Raw genomic sequence first — 24,493 nt, 5'->3', positions numbered from 1 at the left:
CATCAATCCCACAGCTGGGGACCTCACAGAACAGAAGCTGGATCTGACCACGCCGGCACCCCAGCATCCAGAGCAAATGCTGAGCCAACACTTGCTCACGGACAGTGAGTGTAAACACGCCCAGGTCCTGGTGGCCCCTGAAGGTTTTCCTCCTTCTTCTGAGGCTGTGGCCTCTCCTGTCCCTCCCTGAGTGGTTTCTTCCAGCCTTAGGTGGAACAGGAACAAACACACCCTTACATTGCCACCTAATGCTTATTTAAACAAACACCTCTGTCCCTCTGTGATGGTTCATGGTACGTGTCCACTTGGTGAGGCTGTGGTCCCCAGCTGTTCGGTCAAACGCCAATCTAGATGTTGCCGTGAAGGTATTTTGCAGGTGCGATGAACATTTATGTCGGCTGACTTTAAGTGAAGCAGATTATGCTCCATAATGAGGGTGGGCCTCATCCAATCAGGTAAAGGTCTTAATAGCCCACACAGGCATTCCCCCAAGAAGAGGCAGGATTCTGCCTCCAGACTGCAGAACAGAAAACCTGACTGAGTTTCCAGCCTGCCTGAACTGCCCCATGGGCTTCTGTGTGCCAGCCTCACAATCATATAAACCAATTCTTTTAAAATAAATCTTTCTCTCTTTAGATAGACAGACAGAAAGACTATTGGTCTGTGTGTCTGGAGAACCTTCACTGGTACACCTTGAGCACATTCTCTTCATCTAAATGAACCAATCCTCACAGTGGACATTGGTTGTTTCTACCCATGCAACATCCAGACCCCCTTCTTCTGGTAACGACACCCCGATTTTGCACTGGGAAGACCACCTCCCCCACCCTCCGTCCATGTGGTTCATGGGTCTGACTTTGCTTCCACGGTGGGTTGAGCCAATCAGAGCAATCCATTCTTCAGGCCACAGTGACTGGCTAAGGAATGGACATATGACCCAAGTGCCCTGGAGCCAGACCCAGGGATTGCTGGAGCTGTCTGTGCATTTTTTTCCAACAGAATGTAGAATGATGTGAGTCTAGAGCAAAGTCAGCAGCACAGAGACAAGGAACAGGGAGACCAAGCTCTGCTGTCATCCTCTGAGCCCCTGGATTCAACTGCTCCTGAAGCTGATATGAGCATTTTAGGTCTCTTCCTTGCTTGGGCTGGTTGGGGTTGGAATCCTGTCGTTTATAACCAAATGTTTCCTGACTGGTACCACCTGCCCCAGCAGGCTTGAGAAAGAACGGGTAGCCAAGGCTCAGCTGACAGGGCCTGGCTTCTGATTTGGACACAGTATGTGCAAGCCTGGAAGCAGAGCTGGTGAGCAGGGAGCAGGGTGGTAGAGGAAAAAAAAGCTGTGAAGGGGAGGGAGGAGGCGGAGAAGGGCCCCAGCATCAGGACTGCCAGGTGGACAGTCTGGGAGAAGAAGAGGCCGGCCAGATGAATGAATGTACTCAGTGTTGCTTTGTGGATTGTGATATAAGTTTCTTGTCATCCCTCCAGGGACTATGCAGTAAAGTGACATTTACACCCCTACTCTCAGTGCATGAAAGTCCCTCTGCCCCACCTCCATGCAAACACTCAGTACTGTCAGTCTTTTTCATGTCAGCCCTTCTGGTGGGTATTGCACTGTGGTTTTTATTTCCATGCCCTTTTGTGCAATGCTTTTGAGCACCTTTTCATGTTTACTGGTCATTTGTGAAGCACCTGCTCAAGTCTCTTATCTAATTTTCTATTAGGTTGTCTGCCTTTTTCTTGTTGATTTATGAGAGCTCTTTATATATTCTGGGTATGAGCCCTTTGTGTGTTGCCTACATATGCTATATATGCCTGCAAAATGAGCAGACACCATAGGCTACTCATAGGGCTTGGGCTTATTTGGGATGGTCTATGAGACCTTTGGCCAACTTACGATGGCTTTCTAGCTTGGATGTTTTAGGAATCTCAGATCTTCACACTTAGATTACATGAAGGACTCAAGCACAGGCCAGGGAGAGCAAGAAAGCAGGAGACCAGTAAGGAGAAGGAGAAAGCAAACAAGCATTTGCCCAGTGCCAAGAGCTGTGCCAGATATGTCACCCGCTTTATCTGACTGTGCCCCTGTAGCCCTGGCCTTCCCCAAACATGCATCTCAGGACCACTGAGTACGCAGCTCCTTTTGTCTGTGCCATTCTTTGCAGAGCTGGCTCCTTATCATCGTTCATGTGTATGCTCAACTGCCAGCTCCTCAGGGAAGCCTTTCCTTAACACTGAGTGCAAGGGAGTCTCCAGCTCTCTCTGCATCCAGACTCTGCTTCATTCATCTTCAGTGCACACCTGTTGGTAGAGTGCATGTCTATTCGTTGACGTGGTGCTTGGCTGGCTCGCACACTAGAACAGAAGCTCCATTAGGGCAAGGGCCTAGTCTGTCCTATTCACCGCTGTATCTCCAGGGCCTGAGGCAGGGCTTGGCACATAGCAGCTGCTCATTAAACATGTCATGTGAATGAATGAACAAATCTCACCACAAATCTGTTAGGAAAATACCAACACTGTGCCCATGTCACAGATAAAGACACTGAAACTCAGAGAAATCGGGTAACCTGTCCAAAGTCTTAGAGAAAGTGGTCAAGCAGGAGAGGAATCCTCAGCTCTCTGACTCTACAGGCTGCCCCCAACCCAGGTTCCTTTGGCTCTGTGGGTAGCAGTTCCATGAATTGTTACCCTTTCTAATAACTGGGTTTCCTGGCTCCCAGATGAACCGGGTGACAGGAGCAGCAGGGAGAGTGTGGGCGAGGACCTCTACCTGGAGGTCAGTGTTTCCACTGGAAACAGGTCAAGTCTGCAAAGTCTAGGCCCACAGCAGTGGTCAACCATCTTGAGAGATGCCCTCAGCATCTCCTAGCCCAAACCCCACCCAGGACAGGAATCCTTAGGCAGCAGCCTTGATGGGGAGCTAACCTCTGTCCAGTCAGGTCTTGCCCAGCAATAAGGGAAGCAAAAAGTGCCTGGCCTTCCCTGACCTGAGCTTGGCTAAGAGGCCTGGAAGGGCAGCCTGGCACCTTAGAACCTGAGAATTCTCAGTGCTGCTGGATATGCAGCAAGAAATTAGGTTAAAGAAGGAATAATCAGCTCATTAACCCCCCTGCCAGACTCTACACACAGTCTGCTTCAGAGCTACGCTGCCGACTGTCACTGCCTGTTTGGATCCCGGAAGAACGGAACAAGTGAGATATTTTATTTATGTGTCGTGCATATTTATTAGAAAGAGGTAAATAAATCAGCTGCCTGCCATCTGCACCCACCAGCCTACAATAAGTTCCCTCCCTCCTCCTCTGCCTTGGGAGGGGCCCCACCACCAAAGCCCAGGTCCTATTAATGAAGGGGGTTTCTTTTCTAGCAAGATTTTCTCCAGCATTTAAGAAGCCCTAGAATTAAAATTTTTTTCTGAGAGGAAATGGGTATCGGGTACTATTCTAGGTCATTTGCCAATAGCTGATCATCCCCATAAGTGGGAGGTGGACATCCACACTTTACAGATGAATACATGGAGGCTCAGAGAGGTCAGGTCACTTGCCCAGGGTCACACAGCAAGTGAGTGGAGGGGCTGAGCTCAGGACAGGGCAGGCCCAAAGACGATGTGTTGGGGAGAAAGGCTGGACCAGGAAATGACCACATTCCTGGCTCTGGTGCTAGTTGCTGGGGGATCCAAGTTGGTCCCTAACTCTCCTGGCCCTTCTCTGTTAAGCGGGAAAATGACACACCATAGGACAGAGTGCTGTGTGGACAATCACCATCTGTCTGAAACCCGAGTGGCCTTTAAGCCCACCACAGAGACTCCTGACTCCCCCCACTTGTAGGGGCCAGATAGCTCCCCGTCCCTGCCCCAGGCTTGCTGTGTGAACAAAACAAATCAGTGAACCTCTGGGGGCCTCAGTTTTCTCCTCTACAAAATGGAAAAACAACAGGGCAGAGGAAGGCATAGGCTACAAGGAAGAAGGTCTTGTGTGGGAAAAACTTGTAAAATGCAGGTCTGGTAGGAGGCGGGAACAGGCTGGGACCAAGGACCATGACAGAGGAGGGGAGCCCAGAATGGCCAGTATTGTACAGAGCCCAGAGAGGGGCCATGACCTGCCCAGGGTCGCACAGCAACCACAGTGATTAGGAGCCCCAGATCATCTGCCTCCCAGGCTGAGAAGAAATAGGCCTGGGTGCTGAGCCCAGCACTGTCTAAGCTCAGCCTGGATCTGGATCTCATGAAGTGCCATAAATCCCAGAATCGCTCCTGCCGAGCCCACAAGCCTTGCCTCACTGCTTCTGCCCCCCTGCAGGGCCTTTTCATTAAATTAAGTGCAGAATCCAACAGACTCCAATGCAAACTGCTTTTGATTTTCCCTGAGGGGCCACCTGCCACCTCCCTCTGGTGCCTGCAGGACCATGGCTGCTGCAGGGTGCTCACAGCACCTCCTCCAATAAACAGTATAGAGGCTTCTAGGAAAAATATTATTTTTTAAGATGTTTCATTTAGTATCTTCAGAGCAGACTTTAGTCCCACTAGGTGCCAGACAGCCTCCCAGTAGCCCAGGGAGCCAGAAATGGCCCATTTCACACAGAAGGATAGTTCAGAGCAAACACTTGAGCCCCCAGTTCTGGGGCTGAGTGATTGAGGAGGTGGGGGTGGGTGGAGAACTGCTCATGTGCAAAGCCAGCTTGTCCTAAGGCAACTGTCAAGGGGAACAGGTGTGAGCTGCAGCAACAAGGAGGCAGGTCAGACATCAAGGAGGCCAGACACCAGCCCCAGTGCACTCCAGGCAGCCAGCAAGGCTTATCTGCTGACTTCCTTCATGAGGAAGGACCAACAATAACAGCAGCCTAGCAATGGGCACCCACCATGTGCCAGGCACTGCCAAGTTTTCCCATGGCTCTCAGAAGAAACCCAAACACCTCCCCTTCACCTGAGGTGCCCTGCTGACCTTACCACATTCCACTCTCCTGCTCCCTCATGACACTGCAGCCACACTGGACTCCATTCCTCAAATATACCACACACACTCCTGCCCCAGGGCCTTTGTACCTGCTGTCCCTTCTGCCTGGAACACTCCTCTCCCAGGTCTTCCCCTGGCTGGTCCAAAAATGTCACCTCCTCCAGAAGGTCCTCCCTGATTACCTTGCCACCCTCTTTCATCTCATCATGTTTCCTTGTCTTCCAAGCAGTGCTTTCCCTGTGAGCTCTTATTTACTTCTCCATCTAGTTTATGGCCTGTCTCCCCTGATCCAGAAGGACAAAGACTCTGTCTTATTCACTACTGTATCCCAGCACTTAGAAGAGTGGCTGGCACATGGTAGGTCATAGCTAACAATTGTAGAATGAATGAAAGAAGTAAGGATGGAATCTGCCACAAAGGGTCTGAGTGCCAGGGCCAGGACACAGGCAGCAAATGCCCAGGGTTTAGGCAAGATAAAGACAGACCTCCCCTCCCCTCTGCTCTAAAGGTTGGTTCCCTGAATTGAAGGTGCTAGAGGAAGGGGATGGCTTCCCAGAGGGAGTGGGAAGGCCTCATGAGATACAGAGTTGGAGAAATAGCCTAGAACATGAGGAATTGCAACACTCCAAGAGATTATGTGGTCATTAAAAATGACAAGTGTAAGAAATAACATCTGTGGGGGAAAAGATCTACACAGAACTGCATTACAAGCGGGTGACAATCACAGGAAAGCTGAATCTTCCTGCTTCCTTATTTGTAACAGCAAAAGGCTGGGCACAACATTTTATCCAACCACAGGGGAGAAGGTAAATAAACTATGCCCGGTACAGCCATTCCATGGGCCATTCTGCAGCTAGAATAATCCAGGGAAATTTTGACCCTATGAAAATAAGTGAAGAAAAGGCAAAACATAAAATGGCATATGTGATAAGATCTCAACAAAAATAGACAGTGGAAAAAAAGATTAGAAGGAAATGCACCAAAGTGCACCTGGATGGTGGATTGATGGAGGATGACCTGAATTTTCTTCTTGTTCTTTATCTTTCTTTCTTTCCAAAATGTTCTACATTCGACAAAAACTGCATGTTTAATCAGAGAGAAAGTAAATTAATTTTAAAAGATCCTTTTTTTCTCATTTTTAGTGACAGCAAAAGACCAGAGAAGTGTGTGCATATAGTGCCATATGGAGAAGGGGGAACATAGCAATGTCTTTTTTTTACTGATACTGCTGTTTAATTATTTAAAATATTTTAAATGCCCAATACGCATTTTATAAGGTTTTTTGGGGGAACAGAAAAAGGAAAACTGAGAAACTGGTCAACAGGAGGGCTGAGAGAACAGTCCTAGCTCAGGAATGAAGGGGGGCAAATCCCTTCTCCTCTCTGGGCCTCAGTCTCCTGGTCTGTGAAATGGGGTTGATGATCCCTGTCTCCCACAGTTGTTGCAAGATCCAGGCCTCTACAGAAGGGGGTGTGTCCATGCCCACCACTTAATTGATGCTCAGTAAATGCTTGTGCCTTCTGCCTTCCAAGCAAGGGAAATCCCAGCTCGGGCCCTTCTAACTACTACACTCCCAACAGGTAGGCAGGGATGGTCCCCAAACCCTTTGGAGTTTACATCCTCGTCTGCAGAAAAATGTCTGTGCATTCCTCTGCAATAATATATGCATATTACTTATTAATTACCCATGTATCATTATATTTATATATTGCTCATATTATACAACACACAATACTAGAAAAAAATTAAAGTGTGACAGAAAGTAAATGTAAACTGAAGCTTTTAATATTTTTTCCCATCTTCTTCCTCAAGAGATTGTCCTGGGTGGGACACCCACACTCCACTTTGGAGACCCCCAGCTGAGTCTGTGAACTTCTAAGGGCAGACAGAGATCACCAAGTCTTAGTCAGTAAATTGCTGACAGTCAAAAACAGTTTAAGAGGGGTCTGTGGTTCAGGCTGGTTTATATTTGAAAGGATCAAAACAGCAAATTAAATCACTCAAACCAGAGTCTGACCCCTTGAGTCTGAGGCACCCTGGCCTCCCCATGGGACCTTGGCCATGTTATCCCTCTCTCTGAACGGAGTCTCCCCACCTAGAACCAGAGAGAACTGGACCAAGTGGTGCCCAGGCTTCAGCCCCCAAGCCCGTTTCCACCCCTCCCACTTGAGGGGATGGCCTCTCCTGGGAGGCAGGGAGACCACAGTGATTTACACCCTCTGGGGCCCAGCCTCACTATAAAATTCAGCTGCCCTCACCTCACTTAACTCCCAGGACTCCTGCCAACCCAGAGCCAGCTGCCCATAAACCCCTGACATAAATCTCAAGACCCAATACCTTCAGCACAGAAGGCAAGCAGTAAATTTGAGGCTTCAGGGTCTCTGGCAGCAAAGCTTCCTGGGAGGATTCATTTTTCATCAACAATAAATTATCCTCACTGGACTACAGAGGGGAAGCATTTGTTTATTCAGTTGAAAAATGCTTGTTCGAAGGGCACTCCCATGATGGGGCTCCCAGCTGGGCTGCCAGCACCCAGGGCTATCCATCCAGGGGCCTCCAGGACAGGGGCCTCTTGGCAGACCCCTCACACTCAGCCCCCGAAAACCTGCTCCTGCATGTCCCCCAAGCTCAGTGAAGGACACCAGCATAACCCCCCCCCAGGAAACAAGGAATCCCAGTCAGGAAACCCCAAGTTCCTTCCGGGCCTCAGTCCAGCCTCTGCACCTGTCCACTGCCGTGGCTGGCCCACCTCTGCCTATAGCCCTCTGCCCTGGGCTTGTGTCTCCATGTGGCTGAGCTGACAGCTGAGGCCAAACCAAAACCGCTGTCTAGCTCTGGGACCCTGAACAAGGAAGACCACCTCAAATTCTTTGTAAAATTACACAAATCCCAAAAGGGAGCATAAATCAGGACATTTTTGAGAGGCGTGTGGCCCCAGGTGCTGAGTACAATTTATTTCTCAACCCGGGGCCAGGCGCACTGGTGATCTCATTACACTGCTCTCCATGAAGAGCAAATGTTGTAATCAGTCTTCTTTGTGTCAGTACCTCCTAATAAACAGAATTGCATGACAATATGCCATTATTTGTGTAAAAAGAGGGGAAAGAATATGTGTGTACAGAAGAAACGTCAAGAGGGACACGCTAGGAAGCAGTAACAGTGGAGAGGTGTGGGCTTGGCAGAGGCAGGAGAAAGATTTCAGTGTTTTGAGGGTTTTTTTAACTCTCATGTTCCCAAGCCAGTCCCCTATGTATGGACAGTTAGTTTATCCCCTTCTTTTCCTCCATTAACACAATAATGATCGTTCTTGTCCCTGTTACCTTGTGCATCTGCACTAGATTTTTCTCTAGACTAGAAAATACTTTCAATACTTACACTAGAAAAAGGATTGGTTGGGGGATGGCGAGAGCTCTTCCAATACCAATGGAAACTTGTCAGACTGACCTCAACATGCCTCCACTTACTCCAGAGGTCAGTTTCTGCTTCCCCACCATCTCACCAGCATAAGATGCTGCAATTTTTTTAAATTGCCACTTAAAATTGATATTGTGCTGTTGTTTCTAGAAGCAGTTACCTAATGTTAAGAGAACAATCCCCTAAAATGGTGAGGTTGGCCACCCTTTCATTCACTTTTTGCCCATTTGTGTAACTTCTGGTAATTTCCTGCTTGAAGCCATTCCTTCTTCTTAGACTACTTAACTCTTTTTGCCGATTTGCAGCAGAGCTCCATGTACTCTGGGTGTCTGTGATGTACATCGTAGATACTTTTCTTCATGGTCTGTGGCTTGTGGAATGGTTTCTTTGGTCATATAAAACTTCTACATTTTTATGTAGACCAATTTTTCAATACTTTCCTTCATGGCATTTGCTTTGGGAGCTTCTATTTCCTCAACTGATAAGACTGATGACCCAGCATTGCAGGGCTGTTAGGAGGAGTAGAGACAGTGAATAAAGCATCTGGTGTTGCTGAACAAACGCTCCTAAAATAATAAGGATGGTCATTTTGGGGGTCTCCCCACCTCGCCTTGTCTCCCAACCCCCTGGCTGCCTGCGGGAGCTTCTGGGAGACACCATTCTCCTGCCTGGAAGCCTTCCAGCTGCCTGGAGATGATGAAGCGCAAATTCCTTTAGTGGGTGAGTTCAGCGTCTCGAACCCAAAGACCCATAAGGCTGAGTGAGTGGGAGACTTCATCAACGGCTGGGTGGTGGGTGTGGCCGGCACACTGTGGGTCCACGGGGACAGCAAAGATGAAATCTTCTGAAGAAAGCTGCTACTTTTTTTTTTATGTGAAACCGACCCCCACCACACACACACATACACTTAAAATGTAGTGGCAACTAACTATTAAGCCCATGTCAGGGTCAAGTAAGACCCATTTGTGACCAGGGTGTGGCCATCTCCACCCTCAGGATCTGGCTCCAGCCCACTTTTCCAGAATCATTGTGCCCACCCCCCACCACACACACACACACACACACACACACCTCATGTGGCAGCCTTGACAGCCACACTGCCCAAGTGTGAACACACAATGTTTTTCTCAACTCTGCTTTTGCACACGCTGATCTCTAGGCCTTAAATGCCCCCTCTGCTCCTCTCCTTCCCAGGCAATTCACACTTGCTCTTTAAAACCCAGGTCAGATGTCAATGCCAATTGCCCAACTGCAGACAGAATTCCATATTCCTTCCCTGAGTGCCCCATCACTCATGATTCCTGGAACTAGAATTCCAAAGGAAGCATCCTGGGATCACAGCAAGAGTCCTTCCTTGGGAGAAAGACTTTGCTGGGGTGAAATCCCTCCTCTGCCACTTCCCAGCAGTGTATCCTTGGACAAGTGACTTAACCTCTCTGTGCCTCAGGTTCCCAACTGTGAGATGGAGATAATGAGACCTACATTTGGTCAGGTTTCCAGGAAGTAAAACAAAATGGTGTAAGAGAAGTACCAGACATATAGTAGGGGCTTAACAATAGTTTGCATAATGAAGGAATAAAAGAAAAAAAAGAACAAATATTTCCTCTGAATGCTCTGAACACAGCACATGGAAAAACCAGGTAACTTTCTGGAAGGCAGCCTAAGGATTATCTAAACTCCTGTGTGACCTCTCCTTTTTTCCAATCTCCTGACTTCAGAGAAAACTGTGGACCCTCTCAGCTCAGGGCTGGGGTGGGGGAACTTTCAGAGAAATGGAGACATACAGGAGCATGCAGAGGAAGGTCGCTGAGGGGCTGACAGTCCATGGAGCCTTCCAGGGCTCAGAAGCTCCAGTGCCGCCAACAGGGGAGTCTTCATCAAAGTCTAAAGAGTCCAAGGCCAGGTCTTTTGCCAGCAGACCTGCCTAGACAGACTCTGTCTCTCCAGCTGGTGAAGGAGAAGGGGAAGGGAGGGCTGGAGGCCATGAGAGCCCTGGGAAGCCGCCTTCAAACACAATTGACCCCCTCACTCAATTGAAGAAGCTGGGCTTAGAGATGAGAGGACTTGTTCGGCAGGACGGGAGCCCAGGTTTAGCTGCTGTCAGTGCTCGTTGGGTACTAGGAGCCCCAGTGCCCTCCACTGGTGGGGTGTTGGATGTCAGCCTTGAAGCTCTGGGCTTCCAGATGCTGCTGTCAGAGCTCGTTGGGTACTAGGAGCCCCAGTGCCCTCCACTGGTGGGGTGCTGGATGTCAGCCTTGAAGCTCTGAGCTTCTAGATGCCAGTGAACAATGTTTTCCCCAACTCTCAGTGGTAGGCTTAGCAGAAAGGATGGGGGACTGCCTCCATTTCCCCAGCTGCACTCTAGTTCCCTCATGAGCCCTTCTGTGGAATTCTGGCCCCAGACCCCTGTGCTGCTGGCTCCTGGTTGAGAGCCTCCTCCCAGACTGAGGACATGCAGCCAGCGCTGCCACCACGTGACTTGAGTGTAACCTGCTCCACCGGTCACACCCTTGCCAGGTACACCCCATAGGCCAGGACCCATCCAAAGTCACCACACATACACAGACGCTGGTGTCATCCCCGACCCAGCCCAGCTTGATTTCCTCCCTTCCGAACCCAGAACAGCTCAGGAGCCTGGTTTCTGACACCCCTGTCTGCCCCCAGGCCAGCTCCTGGGGAGCACGTATTCCTATGACTTACTACCTGAAAGAACATTCATGGGGAAACACTGGGTGGGTCCAAAAGCCACCCTCGATGCTGCCTCTGACTCGGTGGCCTGTCTGGCTACTCAAACCCCGGCCTAGGGAGCCTCACCTCTGGGCCTGCAGCCACTGACACCACTGATCACCACTGCCTGCCTCCAGCCACTCAAGAAATCAGATGAGGACAATTTAAGACCGTTTGCTGTGTGCATCGATTGAGCCTCTTTGATTCTGACCAGTAGACAGGAACCATCCACCAATCAATGGTACAAATGTGATATGGGTCCAGCCCTCCTACAATCCTTCCAAGATGACCCGGGACACCAGTTTAGTGATGGACCAGCAGGAATGACACCCCTTGTTCGCCCACAGGCCAGCCTCCCTTCTTACAACTTTGGGGTGAGTTGCAGGCTGTCAACATAAGTTCTTTCCCAGTTGCTCTGGAGGCTAATGCCAGCCAAGGTTTCACAATAAGCAGGACTGCCCTGGACACATCAGAGACTTAGCATCTCTGACCCCTCCCACTAGGTGCCAGCCATTCTCTAGAGATTGTGAAGACCCAAATATACCCCCCTGGGGTCCAAAAGTCCCTACTTGAGAGCCACATTCTAGTCTGACCTTTGGAACAGCCCCTATGAAGCTTCCTCCAGGCTGTTTCCATGACCCAATGGCAGGGAGCTCGCTCCCACTCAGAGCAGCCCAGCCCACACTTGCCCAGCTATGACCAGAAGGAAGCCCAGCCCACTAGCTGCTGGGACTGGCCTCCCTGGGACCCCACCCTCCCCGTGGGGCCAGACCTTACCTTTTGGGGCCCTAGACGGGCCTGTGCTCTCTACCCAGGATGGGCCTAAGAAGACTTGGACCCCACCTCCCCCAGGATTGTATCCTCACAGGAGGGATTCTCTGCCTCCTTGCCCCCTCCACTCTGCTGTCCCTGTCCCTCCCCCAGGGTCAGGTACAAAATAAGAAGTGTATCTTCCACTCTTGCTAAATACTGACCCAGTCTGTGTTGGGGCCAAGCGACCCTGGTCTTCCCTCAGCTCTGGGGACTTGGCTCAGATACCTGGAGGGGGGGCAGACTCAGGGCAGGTCCACAGGGAGACCTGTGACCTACAGCCACACCCGGGGAAGGGCCTGGGAGCAGATGCCATGCAGTGACCACCTTCCTTCCCTTGGGATGCAAGGGCATCCCCCCCCCTCTTTGTCTGAGGCCAGTTTGCGAAATCCAGGCAGAGGTGGGGAATCAGCTTCCTGGGAGCAACACTCTACATGCCTGAGAATCCTGGGGACCCAGGGGAGCTCAGCTTGGGGCCAGGCAAGGCCCCTAAGCCCAAGAAAGCCCCTCCAAAGGACCCCAGGAGCCCTGCTGAGCCCTCATCAGCTTCACAGTGGCTTAAAAATAGCCTCTAGAGCCAGACTGCCTGGGTTCAAATCCCAGCTCTGCTCCTTACCTTCGGGCAAGTCACTTAACTTTTCTGTCAGTTTCCTCATTGGAAAAGTGGGGCTAATAACAATACCTACCTCATAGGGTTGTATGAAAATGAAATTAAGTAATATATAAAGTACTTAGACCCTTAATACCCATTGGCTGCTGGTAATATTACAACTTTAATCCCCACACACACTCATCACTACAGCCCCTGGTCCAATGTCGCTCAGCATCTCAACCCATCTCTCCTTTTGCTCAGGTGGTTCTACATGCACAAAGCCCTCTGCACATTTCAAACCACTTTCTCTCCCATTTTATTTCATTAGATCCACACAGCAGGATTATGTTTGGATTTTCCTGATGAAACTGGCCCAGATAGATCAAGGAAGTCATATGGGAATCACTCAAGAATCAAGGAAGATCCCAGATTTCTGCTTCTAGCCCAGTGCCCTCTCTGTGACACCCAACTGGCCACCAGCCCTCATGTTCAGTGGCTGCTCTGCCTGGCCCAGAGGGAGCTGGACACACAGGCAAGGCGTGGTCCTGCTCAGTGAGGAATAGGGCACTGCCCTCTCCATGCCTGTCACCATCCCATGAGGGCGCCCACTCTACAGCCGGCAAATTCCTCAACCAGTGCTCATTTCTGGAGCTTCAGGATAACTTGGCTGCAGGCTGTAACTGACCCCATTTCACAGGGAAGAAAAGTGAGTCTCAGAAAGGCAAAGCCATTCATACATGCTCATATAGTGTGGGAGCTACTGTGCCCAGACAGGAAGCCAGCTCAGTGTGGCCCAGGTCAGAGGATCGTTTAGGGAATGGGATGGGGTGGGGACTGCAGACCAGCCAGGGAGAGGCTGCTCAGCTCACCAGGGAGCCCTTTGCACACGTGGAGCTCAGGCCATGGCAGGTCTCCTCTGAGCCTTACCATCCTCATCACCCAGCCTTGCGGGGAAGGGTGTGCAGGTGGTCAGCCCAGGGTCTGGCTCATAGTAGGTACTGCACGAAGGCTGGGTCCTCCCCCTTCCTTCCTCTCTCATTCTCCCCACACCACTTCAGTGGGCACCTACCTATGCTGGCCCCTGTGCTGGGTGCTGCAGACTCGCAGGTGGGCCAGGCAGGGCTCCTGCCCCATGAAGCGCTGTATCTAGTGGAGGAGACGGATGAGCAAACACAGTTATGCTCCAACAGAGAGAGGAGCCAGAACAGAAACATGGTGGGAGAGACTGATTCTGCCACATTGGGGGGCAGCGGGCAATGGGAAGCTGCACCTTGGCCTGACCTTGGGATGGGAACTAGAGGAAACAATAGTTTGCTGGGTGAAGAGGAAGGTGGGGCAGAACAAGGTCTGCGTACCATTAAGGAGAGAAGAAAGCTTACTGTAGCCAGATGGCAAAGAGCCCTTGAATACTGGAGGCCTCAGTCTCTAAACAGAGTGTTTGACCCTCAGAGTCTTTGTTTGAATTGGTGTTTAACATTTTTTAATTGGGATGTATTGTGTAAAACTCTAGATTTTTAGCTTCTCTAGAAAAATCAGAAGATCTGGCAGGCTGAGCCAGAGCCTTTAACTAGAGCTAAAGCCTACACACTCTGGTTCAACTTTGTCCCCTCATTTCACTCCCTTCATCCACAAATATTAAGCAACTACTATGTATCAGGCAATGTGCTAATTACTGGGGAAACAACAAAAAATAAGACAGACACAGTCAGGGCCCTCAGAATACTTACACACCAGTGAAGGAGAAGGGCAATAAACAAGTCCATAACATAAGGCTAGGCAGTGCAAAGTACTAGGAAGAAAAAGAAAGTTACAAGGTGGAAGGGCTGCTATTTTACATGGAATGGTCAAAGAAGGCCCCTCTGAGGAGGAGGAGATGGCTGCATAGATCAAAATGAAGTGAGTGAACCACATACATATGAGGCAGAAGATCAATCCAGCAGAGGGCAAGTGCAAAGGCCCTGGGGCCTTCTTCAGTCATCTTTTAGGTCACCTGCCTGGCCCCTTTCACCATTTAAGCATAAGACCCTTATTATAAGTCATGGAGCACAATGGGGGATGTATAAATGGGGGAAAACAACCCCTTAATGTGTGTTTCAAATAAAACACCCCTGGCCAGTGGTGAGGGAGATATGTGAAATAGGGAGATGGGTGCAAGGCATCCTTTATTTTTTCCCCCATTGGAAAAAATTATCAGGATGATAAAGAAGAGACAGAGAAGGATTGTCAAGCATGGCACATTAAAACTTGAGCCCAGATCAGAGCAGCCAAGAGTGGGAATGGGGAAATCCTCATTTCCTTCCTCACCAGCTGTATCGTCTGCCAAGCCCTGCAGAGTGGGAGGCAGGAGTGGGGGAAGAGACCAAGAATGCTAACTACCTTGCAGCCCTGGAGCTGGTTCTGTCATTGTTGTTGTGCTTTTAGTTTTTTTCGAGCCTATGGGGCTGCCATTTGAGAAAGTTGATTGAAAAGGAAACCCTTTGATGGGGTTTTTGGTTTCTCCATCCCCTTTCTAAGCAAAATTAAAATGTAGATCCCTTGTCTTTTTACCCACAAAGTAGAAGAAAAGGAGATACTGTAGTTTTAAAGAAGGAGAGGGGAGGAAAAAAGTCTTGTGATCTGGTAACTTCTCCTGAGCTGGGGGGAGGTGATTCTGCAAACTGACATCACAGTCTGCGTCACGGGACATAACTTCCGCCACTAAGGGCTTTATTTGCATTTTTTGGAGGTACAGGAAGATGTTTAAAATGAGCTTCAGTGTTGACATTGCAGTTATTAAAACCAAACAAAAGATACTTTTCCAAGTCTGGCTGGTTCTTCTTAAATTTATCTGACTACCTGATTCAAGGCAATGAGCAGATGTTTCACAGCAGGAAGCGGATTAACTCCAGATGCCACCGCTTTGTTCGAGACATGCACAGCCACACACTGGCAACCACACACATACACACACACAGAGGAACAGAGGTCTCAGGGCAGTGACCATTCACAGCTCCCCTTCGAGCACTTGGCATGCCCACACGAACCATTTGTAACCTCTGCCTGCAGTTCTTACAGAGAGATGAGCAGCGGGAGTGAGTAGCCAATCAGATCCCACCCCATCGTCTTTCGTTGTCTCCTAGGTAACCGGCACAGGGACACATCAGCTAGCCGGGTACCATGGACACACACACACACACACACACACACACACACACGTTCGCCTAAGAGTCCATAATTGCAGACATGCTTATGTCCCTTCAGAACTCCGGACAGCTCCCTGAACACGGCATTCAATGCCTGTCCCGCAGCCTCGGTTCTTACAGCTTTCCCCACCTCCACCCCTTTACTCATTCCATTGCTCTGCCTGGCGTGCCTCACCCCATTGCCATCTCCATCGCTCAAAGCCTTGCTTCTCTTCAGAGCCAGCCCAAGTCCTTGGCTGAGGCTTCCAATGGCTCCATCACTGAATACATCCATACCCCTCCCCTGAGGTGATCTGGCTCCTCTAGCCGCATTGTTGTCACCCCCCCTTCTCTTCCTCCAACAGGTCAAACTGGTGTCCCCACACCACCCCTACAGACCAGGGCTTTTCTTGGTGCCTGCCATTCCCTGTGCCTGCATAGCTCTACCTTCTGCTCCTGGCATGGCCGAGCTTTCTTGCTCTTTAGTCTCGGCTCAAAAGCCACCTTCTCAGAGAAGCCACCCCCTGGCCACCCTTGGCCACCCAATCTGAAAAAGTCCCCTCCCCTGGGGCTCTCCACTACATCGCCCATGTGCCTGCGCTGTTTTCATCTCACTGATAACTCTGAAACCATCCTGTTCCTATTTACTTGTTTATTTGTTCTCTGCCTCCCCTTAGAATGTAAACACATTATTTATGGCAGGGTCTTTTTCTTGAGCATGGCGTATCCCCAGCCCCCAGAACAGGGCCCAATAAATATTTGTTGAATGAATACAAAGTCATTTGTTCTTCAACTGCTTCTGTATTTCCCCATCTTTCTAATAAGAGGAGATGACTTCTATTAACCCTCCTGGCTAACATTCCATGAGTCCATTAGAGAGAAGAATGGACTGGTGTAAGGAGGGAAATTAATCAGGCCACACCATGGGAAGAATATGCCTGTGGAAATATGACCTCCTCACTGGCTGCAGCGCCCTCCTCCTCTGAACAGGAACTTGCGGCTGCTTTCCACTCACTGGGCACCTTGCACTTTTGTTATCTGAGGGACTGGGGGCTTTTATTTTCTGATTCTGCACACACAGAGACTAGCGAGTAGCCTAGGATGGGAGGAGGGGGTCCTCTGGAAGCATTTCCTGTGGTGAATAGAAGACATGTCGCTGCCTACCGGACCATAGATGTCAAGGCGGAGGTTCATCAGAACACAAGTCTCCCTCACACACACACAAAACTCAAAAGCATCACAAAGTTCGCATCATAGAGTTCCCCAATCCCTACTCTCATCAAGGGAGACTCTCATGTAGTCAAGACATGACTACAACTTTAGGTTCTAAAAACTGTGCAGAGTGATCCAAATACATGTTCTGGGTAAGTGTGTGGTGAGCATAACCATGCTTTTGGCCAACCTCACTGGGCAAGGCCAGGTGGTAGATTCAAACAGCCACATGGTAGACACTACCCAGCTGGATCCCCCACGCCCCAGGAGTGGAGAGCCTCAAGCTGGCTGCTCATAACCCGGAAATCCACCCTGAATCCTGAGTTCTCCACTGACCAATGCACCAGACATTTCCCCAAATCAGAAGTTAAAGCAGATGTAAAGATCAGGAAAGAAAGAGCAGAATTAGTATATCCTGAGCACCTACTATGTGCTAGGCCCTGTGCTATATTTAACATTGACTCTTCAAGACCACCCTGCAAGGTCACCCTTCCCACTTTATGGAAGAAAAAATCTGAAGCTCAGAAGAATTAAGTAGCACGCTCAAGGTCACACAGCTGGCAAGCAGAGGGGCCTAAGGTGGGGACATGAGTCTGGTCTCCAAGCTCACTCCTTTTCCCAAGGGCCTTAACTTACACCATAGAATAAGCAGACATGCTGGTCTTACTCAAAATGTTCCTACCTACTGGCTAAAGCTCTTCTCTGAGGGTGCCAGGTCTCTGGCCCTACGTCTACATCTATCTCTCTGTCACGCTCAGGCTTGGCTGACAACCCACCATGAGCCTCTCATCAAGCTGGAACCACATCTCAGAGCCTCTCATTTGAGACCCAGCCCACAGGAACCAATTTTCCTGTGGCCTGGAGAAAGCTGGGGATTTTTGTCCTTTTAAAATAGTAATTTCCTGCTTGTGCGGGTGGATGCACCAGCCACCCTTTGATTTAGTGCTGAGATCAAGGATCAATCTCAAGTAAGATTTTCCAAGGAAAACTCAAATGCTGGGTACTGAGGAAGGTGGAAATGGCCTCTTTGCAAGAGATGTGGCCAGTGGCGGGCGAAATGACTGTAGGTATCATGTGCCTTATACGTATCACATGCAAGCCTCACGCACACCCACATGCATCTCAAACGTTAACTACCCATGTGCCTCCACGCACACCTCACACACATACCACCCACATGCCTCACCCATGCCACACACACACTCATACAGTGAGGAGAGGATCAGAAGCAAGAGAGCAACACCTCCCTCCCAGGACACAACAGCCCCCACTTCTGAGCCTGCTCTGGCCTGTGTGCTGTGCTGGGGCCAAGACCTCATTTCATCGTCTCTGGGGACCCTGCAGGATGGGTGTGAGGCCGTCCCCTTACAGACACAGAGTCAGCCTGGGAGACAGGGAATGACTTGTCCAGAGTCACTGAGCGTGCCTGTGGCTCAGCTGCCCCGTTTTCTGACCGGCCAAACTCAGACTGGAGTGAGTGGTGGGCAATGGATCTGCAAGATTTCTTTCTTCATTTTCTCTGCTCCTTGAGGACAGCTCCAAAGTAGGGGCACCCCACCCCCCAGATCCCCTCCTTGTAGGCAACCCTATCCATCTGCCTCCATGAGCACCCAGTCAGAGGAGACTGGCGGCATGCCCCCTCAGCAGGGCAACGGTAGGCCTGCCAGAGTCCTGGGGCAGCAGCCCAGGTCCGATGGCGCTCTAAGCCAAGACCCTGCACAGGCTCCACTTCCAGGCCCTGGGAATCAGGGGCCACAGTGGGGCAGGGATTACGGACCTGGCTCAGGCCTGGGGACAGGGCGGCATGTCCTCCTCCTCTTCCCCTCCCCCACACTGGGGGCTTCTGGCCAGGGCTGGAAACGGACCCTCTCCTGTGGACTGAGCCTGGCCCAACCTGGTCAGACAGGAAGTGGGTGAGGGAGCCCAGGCACCACCAAAATCTTGCCAGTCACACAGAGTTAGGTTCACATCCCAGCTTTACCATGCACGTAGTGACTGTGTGACCTTGGGTAAGAGGCTTTCCCTCTCGGAGGCTCAGTGTCCTCACCTGTAAAGTGGAAAGAATAATAGCGCCCTCCTGAGGGGCGGCTGTGGAGGTTAGGGACGCAGGCAGAGGTGAGGTGCCGGGCACACAGGGCGCGAGGCCGGCGAGGCCGCCATCATGCCCCCCAAAGTGAGCAGACGGTGGGCAGCTGCCATTCCCACCTCGCTGTGCCCCGACTCACAGTCCTGGCAATTCTTAATTAGCCCCGAGACCGAACTTTCCTCAGCAGTGGCAGGACCTGGGCACGGGTCGCCCCTCCTGCCGCCCTGGCAGCGGCCCAGACAACAGGTCCCGTGTGGAGCGGCCGGAGGCGGCCGGGCGGAGGGGCTGCGCCGCAGCGCTGCGGCAGGGCTGGGCCCGGGCTGGGGGCGGCGCGCCCGGGGCCCCGCACGCCCGCTTCCCCCACCAACTACACAACTTCGAGGAGCTGCAGACTCCGGGGTGGGCGCCGGGACGCGGCCGGCGCCCCGAGGAAAGTTGGGTCCCGGCGACTGAAGCCTCGGGAGCCAAAGGCCCCGGCGAGGGCGCCCGGGGGTCCGGTCCCGGCCAACGGGACCCCGAGCGGGGAGGCACGTGGGCGCCGCGCCGGCCGCGACTCCTCCAGACCCCGGACTCGGGGCCAGCCGGGCCGCGCCCCCAGGGCCCAGAGCCTCCGCGCCAGCCCCTCGCGGCCGCCGGCCCCGGGCCCCGCCCCCGCGCGCGCCGTGGGACCCCCGCAGGCTCCCCCGCGCCGCCCCGCACGCCCCGCGGGGACCCCTCCAAGCTCCCGTTTCCGCGGCGCTCCCGCCGGCGCCTCCCGCGGAGACGGCCCCTCACCAGGCGCTCCGGCCAGCGCGGCACCGCCCCGCTGCTCACCGGCCCGGGCGGCGGCGCGTCCTACCTTCGTCCGGCAGCCGCTGCAGGCAGAGCGCGAGGTTCCTTCGCCAGCCCCGCATCCCGGCGGCCGCCCCGCGGCCCGGCCTCGCCAGCCCGACCCCGGCCCCGGCCCGACCCCGGCCCCCGGCCCGACCCCGCCGGGCCAGGCGGCGCAGCGCAGCGCTGGGGAGGGGCCCGCGGGCACGGGCGGCCGCCAAGGGCCGGGGTGCCGGGCGGCCGCCGGGCGCTCCCCTCGGCGCGGGAGCCGGCGGCTGAGCAGCGACGCTCCCCGAGAGCGCGCGCTTTCCCGGCGCCGGGGCGGGGCCGGGGGCGGGGCCGGGGGCGGCCAGTCGCGCCCCCGCCGCCCGCCTAGCGGCGGCTCGCATACCCCCTACCTGGGGGCTCCCCACCACGCAGCCTGCCACCCCCAGCCCCACGATTTAGTCCTTGAATGAATGAGTGAAACCTTGAATGCGGGAATGAAGGGGTGAATAAGTGAGTGAATGAGTGAATAAATGGGTGTATGGTTGAGTGAGTGAATGAGGCAGTGAATAGATGCGTAAATTAATGAGTAAATAAATGGATGAAGGAATATGTAAACAAGTGACTGAGCGAATCAGTAGACTGAGTGAATCAAGGAATGAGTGAGAGTCCCTGACCTGTAAGAGGCAAAGGACCCGCTACAGGAGGAGCCTTCACCCCTCACCTCACCTGCCCAGGCAGGGTAGCCTTCAGGTTGCATCTGGCAGAGGAGGCAAAGGAGGATCAGAGAGGGCTAGGCCTGTCTGGGGACACAGCAAAGGCTGCAGGCCGGTGGGGAGGTGGCTTTGTCCACTGCACCCAATCACAGTTCCCTCCATCTGCCTGGCAGCCATTGAGCTCACGAGGTCTCAAAGGCTCTGAGGAAGACTAGCCAGGGGAAGGGGAATGGGGATCCTATCCTCAGAAGTCAGTTTTGCTTCCTCCATGGGAATGTGGGGTGAAAGGGAGGAGGGAGATGTGTGTATGCACATTCCTGCAATCCAGACAAAGGAATACTACACAGCCATAAAAAACTAGGGCATTCTTTGAAAGGGGGCAAAATGAAGAACAATGTTTATAATATATGCAGGAAGGAAGGTTCTACATTCATATTTGCTCAAGTATGTGGAAAATTATCTCTAGTGGAAACACTCGTCCCTCCAGGAGGGGAATCTTGTGGTGGGAGCAGGTGGGAAAGACTCACTTTTCATGGAATCCCCTTTTGTGCCTCTTGAAATTTTGAACCCTGGCAATGCATTACCTATCCAAAAAATAAGTTAAAGCTTTTAAATAAATAGGTCTTTACAACAATATTAAAAAGCATTTATATCTCAGTGAAGGCTACCTCCTCTACCCACCCAATCAAGTCAGCTTATTTGCCTGGACTCCCTCCCTCTCACTTCTGGCTCAGAGAGGGAGAGGGTCTTGCTGGTCAACAGCAGAGTGAAACATGAATGTGACAGTCAATGCAGAGCACATTCCACCCTCCATGAGTGTTGGGAGGAAAACAAGAGGCCTCTGCTAGGATCCTGGGTTGGTCAATTTTTTGTTGTGTGTCCTTGGGGAAATCATCTCCTCTCTTAGAGCCTCAGAGTCCTTACCTGCAAACTAGGGAGCATGATACTGTCCAAACAGGGTCCAGAAACGCTGGAGCCAGGTGCTTGAATTCCAAAAGGGAGCTCAGTGGTGGAAGCCTGGGTACCTTGATCCTATCAGTGAAACCACCTTAACTTTGACCTTCAGAAGTACCCCTTTTGTAAGGTAAGGGTAGGCTTCATATGTGGTCTTAGCATCCCAATACTTCTGCAAGGTTGACATAATTAGCCCCCTTTTGCAAAAGAGAGCACTGGGGCTCCAAGAGGTTAAGTGTCTTTTTCCAAGGTCACACAGCCAGGAGTTGGCAGAACTGGCATTTGGACCCAGATCAGCCCAGCTCCAAGCACCCTCAGAGCGTTGTCACAGTCCTTCTGATATCCTTAGCACCCACTGATCCTGCTCAGACCCTTGGGTGGGCCAAGTCCAAGCCCTGTATTAATCCTGAATTATTAATCATTTCAGTAAGCGCGTTGCAGGCCCAGGGGTTTGGGGCAAGGGAGGGGCAGATCAGCGTGCAGGCCCATCCACAGAGTGCTGACTCTAGAACTTCTCTTAATGGCTCTAAGCTTCTGACAAGGAAGTGAGTCTCCCAGGCAGTAGACTGTGAATCACTCCTGTCTGCACCTAGATTGATGGCCTCCACCGCTAGGATGCCTGCCACTCAGAAGATGACAGGGCTGGGATTGCTGATGGAAGAGACAAAGATACCAGCTCAGAGGTCAGGAGGCACAGGCCCAGCACCTCTCCCGTGGCAGAGAGGAAGGGGATGCTACAGTAAGGGTGGACAGTGTGTGACCAGAGTGTCCCAGTTACCTGCTGCCTCACCAGGCCTCCAGGCTCCCCAGCCATGGCTCTCATGGGAGAAGAGGAACAGGTTTGGCCTCCAGGTGTTCTGGACTGGTGCACTAGAACCTTCTTGACTCTGGACTCTGCCTGCACTTCCGGGAACCTGCCAGCCTTTGGTGGGGAGGAGTGGGGATTGTAGGAAGGGGAAAAGGCACAACCTGGTCCGGTGAGACAGGGGAGTGCTGGTAAACCACGGGAGTCCAGAAAGGATCTATTACTGCTTATCTTTCACTTTATTAAGAAAGTAAGCTTTACAGGTGTTTCATATATGAATTGAGCATGGTACATGTATTTAATTTTTGAGTAAATACAGATTTAGGGGGTACATGCTCTAGACTCGTTTACCAATGGGGTATGAGACCACAGGAGGCGAGAGAACCCCAGGTGAAGGTAATCACAGCCAGTGAGCCGCCTTCGAGGGGAAGCTGACATGCAATCACGCACCAACAATAGCTCTGCAATTACTGCAGGACCCCAGTGGGGTTCCAGAAAAGCCTTTGTGTTCTGGTCTGAGCTTCTGCACAAGGCCTCACACCTTGCTTCTGTTTTCAAATCCTGAATCCTGAACTGGCCTCCCATCATCCTGGGCTTTTACTCCACTCCCCCCCACACCCCGGTTATTGCTATCAAACAGTATTCTGTATTTTTATATATCCTTCCCCTTCCAAGAAAATAATCCAAATATTCCCAAACGGACTGCCAGGAAGGGGCATTGAGTACTGGAAAGAGCAAACGCTTTGGAATCACTCAGGCTTGGATTCAAATCCAGATCCACTGTTTCATTCATTCACTTGATGGATATTTGTTGAGCACCTAATTTGTGCAAGGCACTGAATTTGTGTAGGAGTGTATCAGTCACTCCAACAAAATCCTTGCTCTTACACAGTTTACATTGTTAAGGGAACTGTTTATTTGCTGCACAACCACAGGCAGGTCACTGTACCACACTGAGCCTCAGTGTACCTATCTGTGAAGTGGGACTTATAGCTCCCAACCTTTCAGTACAGCTGTGATGAGAGGAGGTCTGGGGTCTGTGGCATTCAGTGGAAGCCATCCCAGGTGCCTAAACCTGGATGGAAACTCAATCTTCTTCCTTATTCGGCAGCTATTGACAAATGCAGAGAGAAGAGCAGCAGGTCACTCAGTGAGGGGCAAATGCAAGGACCAGGACCCAGGAGGCTTCTCTTGCCCTTCTTTCTTCGAGTCTGGGGCTCTCTGCCTGCTCCAGCCAGGGCTAGGGAGGCCCATCATATTCTGGGTGGAAAGAAAGCCCTCTGACTCCAGTCTGCCTTCACCCTGAAAGCTGGAAACTGACTCCCCTCTCACTCCATGAGCAAGTGGCCATTGGGGGAAACATACTCCAGCGGCCTGTGAGAAATAGCAGCATCTAGTGTCTGTGCCAGAACAATGTCTTGGGAACCTCAGGCAGCCCATGTAAGTCACGTGGAAACAACAATTCTTTAAATACTTGTTCAGCCACAGATATTCAGGGAAATGGCCCAGCACAGTGTGGACAAGTGTAAGAAGGAGCGTGCAGAGGCCAGGACCAGTTTCTCTTGCCTCATCCCCTGCAGCTCACCTCCAGCCACAAACCTGAGCATCTTACTCAGCAAAATGAAAGCCTGATTCTGGCCCCAAACTGGTTAGAAGACCAGTTCCGGGTGTGTCCTGGGAGGTCTCACCCGAGGATGATTGCAGACCAAGGGAGCGTGTGGTCCCAGGAACAGTCTGGCCTCAGCCTGGCCTCACATAAGGCTCTGGAGCACGAATGGTGCTTGAAGAGTGGTCTCACCATTCTACGGGAAGAGGGCAACGTCCCGGACATTCTCCAGGGAGGCTCCTGTTGGCTGACTGCCATTCTCAGGAGAAAGGCACCATGGTGAGCAGCCAACTGTCACAGAGGCTGGGAGGTGGTTCCATTCGGCAGTGGGGAATCTGGGCAGAGCGCTAACAGTGTCTATTACAACAGGAGGGAAAGAGCAGGTTTCCTGTAGGAGAGGGCATCTGACCAGGGCCATGAATGATAAATTGAGGTTTTCCAAGAGTGAGGAAATAAAAATATTGATTTGATACCTACTATGAGCCAAGCACTCTTCCCAGATATGAGCTCATTTTGTCCCCAAGATGGCCTTGTCATACTGTATGTCAATGATCAGATGTTCACTGCCTGGACTGTGGCTGATCAAGAGCAAGTTCTGGGTCTCTGTCACTTTCACTCAGGGTGCCTTTCTCCAGCTCCATGCTGTGTTACAGGCCTGCAGGTGCAGAA

The 24,493-nt window shown here is 51.7% G+C and overlaps 1 protein-coding gene across 9 annotated transcripts in view; it reads right to left on the bottom strand.

The window, feature by feature from the left end:
* The window catches only part of LOC118925554 (glutamate receptor-interacting protein 2), a 102,464-nt gene extending 82,442 nt beyond the window's left edge, over positions 1-20,022 (bottom strand). For 5 of the 9 annotated variants that reach the window (XR_008998989.1, XM_057506229.1, XM_036911462.2 and 2 more), the window contains exon 1: positions 19,787-20,019. Coding sequence is in view for 7 of the 9 variants with exons in the window: in XM_057506229.1 (XP_057362212.1) it covers positions 19,787-19,841 (55 nt within the window). In the remaining 2 variants the exon portion in view is untranslated. Of the gene's footprint in view, positions 1-19,786 lie in introns of all 9 variants that reach the window. The other 4 variants (XR_008998988.1, XM_036911474.2, XM_036911468.2 and 1 more) reach the window with 2 other exon arrangements.
* Positions 20,023-24,493: the final 4,471 nt, after the last annotated feature.

This window comes from Manis pentadactyla, chromosome 1, assembly GCF_030020395.1.
Source record: "Manis pentadactyla isolate mManPen7 chromosome 1, mManPen7.hap1, whole genome shotgun sequence".
In the NCBI taxonomy this organism is placed as follows: Eukaryota; Metazoa; Chordata; class Mammalia; order Pholidota; family Manidae; genus Manis; species Manis pentadactyla.
The sequence above is the reverse complement of the archived record's forward strand: the minus strand, read 5'-3'. Positions and strand labels throughout refer to the sequence as shown.